Source organism: Pteropus vampyrus, unplaced genomic scaffold, assembly GCF_000151845.1.
Source record: "Pteropus vampyrus isolate Shadow unplaced genomic scaffold, Pvam_2.0 Scaffold297, whole genome shotgun sequence".
In the NCBI taxonomy this organism is placed as follows: domain Eukaryota; kingdom Metazoa; phylum Chordata; class Mammalia; order Chiroptera; family Pteropodidae; genus Pteropus; species Pteropus vampyrus.
Window position 1 is genome coordinate 2,852,407 of NW_011889078.1, and position 7,562 is coordinate 2,859,968.

The 7,562-nt window shown below is 37.6% G+C and overlaps 1 protein-coding gene across 1 annotated transcript in view; it reads left to right on the forward strand.

Moving 5' to 3' along the window:
- Positions 1 to 7,196, forward strand: part of LOC105303060 (A-kinase anchor protein 6-like) — a gene marked incomplete at its 3' end in the record, with an annotated part of 427,728 nt that extends 420,532 nt beyond the window's left edge. The window contains exon 11 of the mRNA XM_011376415.2: positions 7,048 to 7,196. Within this exon, the coding sequence (XP_011374717.1) occupies positions 7,048 to 7,196 (149 nt within the window). The remainder of the gene's footprint in view (positions 1 to 7,047) is intronic.
- Between the last annotated feature and the right edge of the window lie 366 nt (positions 7,197 to 7,562).

The following is a 7,562-nucleotide window of genomic DNA, read 5'->3' on the forward strand; positions in this document are numbered from 1 at the left end:
TCTTATTTGTCAGAGAAAATATAGTTTTCTTTCTAAGGGAAAATGAAGCCAATGATTTAAAAAACCAGGCTGAGGCTACAGCCTTTGCACTATCTGTTGTATTTCTTTGTACATTTTAAATCACCTCAGAATTTCAAATTCAGTAAAACTTATTCAGCCAATTTGTATAGAGTGCTTGTCGCATACCATGTGCTGTGCTGGCTTCTGGGGATACAGCAATAAACACATAGACAAAAGTCTCTGCCCTCATGAGGCTTCCAATTCAGTGGGAGAAGATGGACAATATAAAATAAATGTTGGCTAGATGTGGTAATATATATGCAGGGGGATAGGGTTTGCTGGGGGTAGGAGTGAGTTTGAGTTTTAAGTAGAAGATCAGAGAAGACCTGAATGAGCAGGTGATATTTCAGCAAAGACTGGAGGAAGGTTAGGGACTGAGTTGTCATGCAGACAAGACCATATGCCCCTAGATCATGACCACCATCTTTGCTGGAGCAGGTCAGCATAGGTCAAGGACTAAGGACTGACGACTGATATCGGGAATGTGGACAAAAGCCTGATTGAAGTGTGTTCAAGAGAAATAGTAGAGAAGTTAGACATAGTGAGTAAAGATAAAACATGTAAAAGTGATTTTGCTCTAATGAAGAGCAGAGAAATGAGACTTCAGCCAGAGGATAGACTGGTGTTAATTGGTGTCTAGGGATTATTTTTTCTTTTTTTTTCTTACATTGGAAAAAACAGTGTGGTACTTATTTGTTTGTTTTGGCTAATGTGCTAATGTAAATAATATAGTAGGGAGGAAAATTTGATGCAGGAAAAGAATGGCAATTTGTTGTGGGGTGATCATCTTTGTGTAATTTAGAGGGGGCCTGGTGAACAAGTGAATGGGCTTAGTCATAGATAGATATATGGATAATTTCCACAGAAACAATGGAGAAGGCAGAAGACATAGACCCAGACACAAGTAGGAGGGTAGATGTGGAAAGCTATGAAGTACAGTATGAGTAACTAGGCAGACCTACAAAGACATAAATTAAGAAAGAATATAATTTATTTTAACGTTTTCAAGATATTTGACCCAAAAAGATGCTGGGACATCGCAGTGATAATGAAATAATTGACATTTCTTAACTAAACCAGCGCTTTTTAGGATAAGGTTAAGTCATACGTCTGTATGTTATTATGAAAGTGATTATGTGTTTTATCCTTAAAGATAATTAGAGTGACTGAAATTTGCCCCCTCTCCCAAACTTATCGTGGGCTAACTGTTTTGTTATTAGACACAATATCAGAGGTAAGTAAATGGTTGAGTAATTATTCATGCCACAAAGATCATTGAATTTGGATTACCACATATCAAACCAAGTTTAAATGAAATATTTTACAACACTGTGTCTTGTGTTCTGATTAAATTATTAATTTGTAATCTAAATTTGAAGAGGAGTATCTCTAGTGATTTGGGCTCTAGGTGTGTATAAAATAAAAAAGGGGCATGCTACTAATGATAAGCAGCAAAACAATTGTATTAAACCTCAGATGAGAAGGCAGTGTTTCTAACTTTATCATGTGTATTAGTCTGCAAAACAATTGTATTAAACCTCAGATGAGAAGGCAGTGTTTCTAACTTTATCATGTGTATTAGTCTGCTAGAGTGGGAATAACAAAATATCATAGACTGGGTGGCTTAAACAACAGAAATTTGTATCTCACAGTTCTGGAAGCTGGAGGTCCCAGATCAAGGTGTTGGCAGGTTTGGTTTCTGGTGAGGCCTTTTTCCTTGACTTGTAAACAACTGCCTTCTTGCTGTGCCCTCAGATGGCCTTTTCTCTGTATGCCTACTCTTTATCTTCTTATAAGGACACCAGTCCAGTTGTTGCCTCATTTAATATTAATTACCCCCTTAAAGACCCTGTCTCCAAATACAGTCACATTGGAGGTTAGGGCTTCAACATATAAGTTGGAAGGGACACATTTGAATCCATAACATTTATATTAAAGGTTTACTAAAGGTATAAGTTACTAGACTCTCTTAAGCATTTCCCCTATTTGAGGCACTGGGCTTCTGACCTAATGGAGACTGTTGATTCACTTCTCAATGTAACATACTCAATGCACACTAGGAGATAGGAGGTTTATGAGTTTCTTTGGACTAATCTATCGGATGACTGTCTTGCCATGACAGAAAAAGGGAGATGGAGGGAGATGAAGGCCATCGCAAAAACAGTGACACCTTTCTGTAGGCATATTGTTGGAGAGCATCCAAATTCCAAACCTGACATCTTTCACAGTCCATCCACTTCTATATTTGCCTCTTCATCCAAAGGCCCCAAAGCTCCAGCCACCATTCTGTGAACATGCCACATCCTTTCATGATTCTGGGCCTCTGACCAAAAGAGTTACTCTGCCTGTAAAGATAGTTATCTGCTTTTTTACCTAAATGAAGTCATACCCATACTCCCAGAACTGGCTCAAATGCCACCTCCATCAAGGTTTTAGTGCCCATTCCTCACCTTCAGGCAATAAGTTGTTTATTTCCTATCCTCCCCCACAACCATTTCACTTAGCACACTTGTAGTTGTCTGTGGGCATGTCCCTTTCCTCCACTACACTGCAATCCCTTGAGAAAAGGGACTACATTTTGTTCTTATTTGTACCCATAATCCCTGTGCAGTTCTTGACATGTGATAAAGGCTCAGTGACTGATAAATGGTTAAATGTATGAACATACAATTCATTCATTCAATGATTCTTCACTGAGCCCCAGATAGTGTCAAAGTGCTGGGAATACAAAATGGCAAAGGAAACAAAGAGAACACAGTTCCCTTTACAGAGCTTAGAGTTTGGAAACAGAAAAGGTATAAACCCACAAATACAAGAATTTTAAATTGTGACATGCACTGCAAAAAAAATTAACACTATTTCAAAATATGAAAATAGAGTGGATCTACTTTTGATAGGGTGGTCAGGGAAGGCCTCTCTGAGAAGTAACATGTCAGCTGAGAGCTGAGGGTTGAGAAGACATTAGCAAGAGAATGCTCCAGAGAAAGAGAACAACATACGCACAGGTCCTGAGACAGGAAAGAGTTGGTTAAAAAACCGAAAGAAAGGATGACAGAGGCATGATGATCAAGAGTGAGATAAATAGGTCTGAGAGAGAGAAATGAGGTCTGTGGTAGACAGGAACTAAATCTCATGAGCCATGACAGAAGTTGGTTTTTTCGGTCTGAATACAGTAAGAAACCAACTCATGTTTTTTAAAGATCTGTAAGGGAAGAGATTGGAGGGGCAAGAATGGATGAGGGGAAATACATGTTAGAAGATAGTTGCTATCCTATAAAGAAGAGATGATGAAGCTGTGGATCAGCCTGGCAGCAATGTAGACTTGGGAAACAGAATGGAGAGACATTTTGGAAGAGGAATCAGCAGATTTGGGGGAGTTACTGGCTGCAGGAAATGAAGACGATGAGGGGTCAAAGAAGACTTTCAGATTTCTGACCTGAGCAACATATGGTGCCATTTATTTAAAAAAAGAGTAGAGAAGTTTGGGGGAACACGGGGAAGACGAGAATGGAGAGTTAGTTCTGTATTGAAATTATTCCTAAAGTAAATCCAAGTAAATCCAAGTAGCAATGTCAGGTGGTTGGTTAGGTAAATAACTGGAGGAGGAAAGGATTGGGAGCCATTACTGTAGCAATGGCATTGAAAGCCATGAAAAAGAGTCTAAAGAAAAGAGGTCCAGAATTAAGCTCTTAAAGAATAACCAGCGATCTCAGCTGTGATTCAAAAAGATTAATCAATGAACCATCTATAAAATGGATTTGGGGGTGGTGAAGAAGGAAAGAGGAGAGTAGTTGAGAATCCATCACATTAGGTGTACTGCATCACATCGGCCAGGTATACTGCAGGCCTAGACCAGAATAAGTGAGAACTGATCCTTTTTCCCTTCTCATCATACACTCTCTCCCATGGCATTCTCATTTCATCTCCTAATGTTAACTGTTGCGTCTAGGTTTATATTTCAGCCTTAATATTTCTACTTGCTTGCTGAACATTGTGTTTTGGGTATCCCACCAGTACCTCAAACCAGAAGACTCAGTCAAATCCATCTCGTTTGTTCCATCCACCATATTGCTATTTTTATACTCCTACTCCTGTTGATGGCACCGAAAAGGAAGTGTGAGGTAGCTCTGTCATTGAGTCTGCTCTTTCATGTTCCTCTTTATTTTTCTTAATCAGTAAGTTGCCAAATTCTGTTGATTACACATCAATAATATTATTTAATCAGTTTAAGTTTCCATTTGTATAGTCACTTTTAGAAGTATCCAGTAATATAATTGCTAATCAATAAAATTCTTTTAATCAGAGATTCAGTGTTACTGTTTTTTGTTTGTTTGTTTGTTTTCCTTTGTTTTTAGAACTACATCTTCTTTAATTCTTTCTCCTAAAATCTTATCTCAGGACTAAAGTATAGTATGAAAAAAATTTAAGATGGTTTGCAGAGAGATTTAGACTGGCAAAGCCATTCAACCTTAGCAGAAGGAGCTACTTTAGTTCTATTTTTATCATCATGTTTAGGAATAAATCACTGAAAGCAGAGATAGAAACAGAGATGGATAGGAAATACTTGGGCTATCTAATTCATCTCCTTGTTAGTGCAGGGAAGTTTGCTTTTCTTTTCTTTTTTTTTTTTTTCCATGTCAAATGCCTGTGAGATATTGTGCAATAAAAGTCTTAGATTATAACATTTCAATCATTTTTGTAAGGTGACTAATTATCTTTCAAGTCACTCTCAGCATTGTTTTTTGAAGTCCTTTCCATGTATCTCTGTCATATGAGAGGTGTTTCCCTTTGTACACAGAAATGGCCCAGGATCTCAAAAAGATGAACTCCAATTATTTTTCCATAGTAGTGATGAGTCTACATTAAGTCAGCCTCCCTCTTTATGATCTTTTTTGTGAGCAGTGACATACATTTGTGAGATCATTACCCAGAACAAGCAGTGGTCCAGCTTGTTACTATAGGATGGTTATAAAACTAACAGGAACCTCTAGGGATCAAACATGCCCCTTGGCACCTAATGGGGCAGATGCATTATTCTTATGGGGTTTCCAATAGAAAACTTGGTGTGGGATGACCTCCTTATTATCCCCATAGCTTTGAGGAGTGGGGGAGTGGAGGGGAGTGGCATTTGGGAGGATTATTGTTTTTAAGTTCTTTGACTATTATTCAATATCTTTCAGTTATATCATATTTAACCACATAGAACATTGTATGCTCTTTTGAAAGATGCGTTTTGTTTTTTCTAATCATTAACTCCCTATATTCAGTTTTATACTACCCCCATCCATTTAAAAAATATTCTTAGGACTATAGATAGATATTATGTCTCCAAGTTCTATGATATCTGCATACCTCTTGATTGGAACTCTTTTATAATACCATTAACATGCTCCATACCTCCTCTTTCACATTCTTAGAAAAGATGCTAACTAATACTAGATTTAGCATTTCCTTTGTGCCATCCCACCAACCACACCCCTTCCTCCCAAACTGAATACACTTCGTTTAACATTATCCTTTGTTTATAGTGTTTGACATAATTTTTAATCCAGTTGAGTCTATTCTTATTCAAGCTAATTAGTTGGGGGCAATAAAAGACCACATGAGTTAATACATAGATTTTTAACTGATTCCTGAAACTTCAATTATGTGAATGTAGTAATTTTTTGCATTTTTTTTTAAAGTTCTTCCTCTGCAATCCAGAGTATTCATAATTAGCTGCTGTGGAAAGCAATGACAGAAACTCTCAAATGGTTTGAGATCTAACATTTCATAAGCTACCCATTTCCTTTACAGAGTCCTGATTTGCACTTTTAAGAAGCTGACACTTTATAATACTCCCCTACCGTCCCCACTTCACCGCCCCCCCACTTCCACCCCCCCAACCACCATGATCAAGTATATAAAACCGGAGACCAGGCAAAAGGCCTTGGTTGGCTCCAGACACGAAGACTAGGTGGTCATGTCTGACTTGACTTTTCTTACATGTTACAGAATTCTGGCAACTACACAAGAGCTGACCCCAAACTGTTTTTCTTAAAATGTAAAGAAGTAGGAGTTTTAAGGTTTCTCAAAAATGTTAATGGATGTTCTTAGATTTAGCGAAGCACGCCAAAAGAAAATAAGAGTTCCTTTGGTCTACAGTGCACATAAACTCAGCATTGCCCCCTCCCCTTTACCATGGGCAAGCATGCCACTGAGAAGTCTTCATTCCCGGTCTCATCTGGTATACTAGGGAACCCTAAAGCCACAGGGATCACAACAGCTGCAATAAATAAAGCATCTATTCAATACGTTTTTATGCCAAATATTATTCAGCATTCTTTTGTCCTTGGTTTGATGGAAAACAGCATGGTGAACTTACTGCCTTCCCTTTACTACAGTGAGCCGTATGTAACTATGAAAGATTTAACAATTCGAACCTGCAAGTAAGCAAGATCATTATTCCCTCCATTTTAAAATTATTAAACGATAATATAGAGAACCAAAAAAAAAAATGTAATAAAGGATGTCTGTTGTCACTGTTGAAGAGGTATTAGAATTAGTACTAGGCTTTTTTAATTCTCCTCAGGGAAGATAATGAGAAGCATTCAGAATATGTATCCATGCAAATGTATGGGTTGGAGGGGGATCTTTAAAAAATAAATGTTACATATGCGGCAATATGAAGAAGAATATTATTAAGGAATTTCACAGAATTTTTATGTAAAGTCTCATCATACAGTATTATGATCTCAGGGATATTTTGTGATATTTACTGAGTCTTCTGAGAGTTCATTTATTCGGGTCATATTTTAAGGAGGAACTTATAAGATTCGGATCTAAAAATATAATTCTGTAATATGCCCAGCTGATCCCATTAAATCCAACCTGAAAAGGAGCAGTATTAATGATATGAACTATTCCCATTTTTTGAGTTGTTACACCTCACTTGAAATGCATTCCTTCTGGATTAAAACAGCAATTTCTCTTTGTTTCTCTCTCCAGGCTGAGGTTCAACTATGCTACCTGGAAGCACAAAGAGATGCTGTTGAGCAGATGTCCCTCAAGCTGTACAGTGAGCAGTACACCAGCAGCAGCAAGAGAAAAGAGGAGTTTGCTGATATGTCAAAAGTTCATTCAGTGGGAGGCAATGGGTAGGGAACTATTCTTTTTGTTGTTTTATTCTCACTAATCTCTACTTTTTCTATGATTTTTCCACTGGTAGGCGGTAGGCAGGCATTTTCTCCCTAGCTAACAGACAAGGAGAAGCTCAATAGACCAGGCATTTATGTTCCTTTTCATTCGTGCCAGAATTGAAGCTGGATTTTATCAGCTTCTATCATCTAACCCAGAAATTCCTAACTTCATTATGATTTATTTAAAAACAGCTCGGTGATTTTGCGAGTGTTTGTGTGACCATATGGTACCTATACTGTTGGTCAGTTTTCTTTACAATTTCGTTTCAATGTATTTTCCCCCTTTTATACGTTATCATTTATTTTAAAGTATGTCTAAGGAAA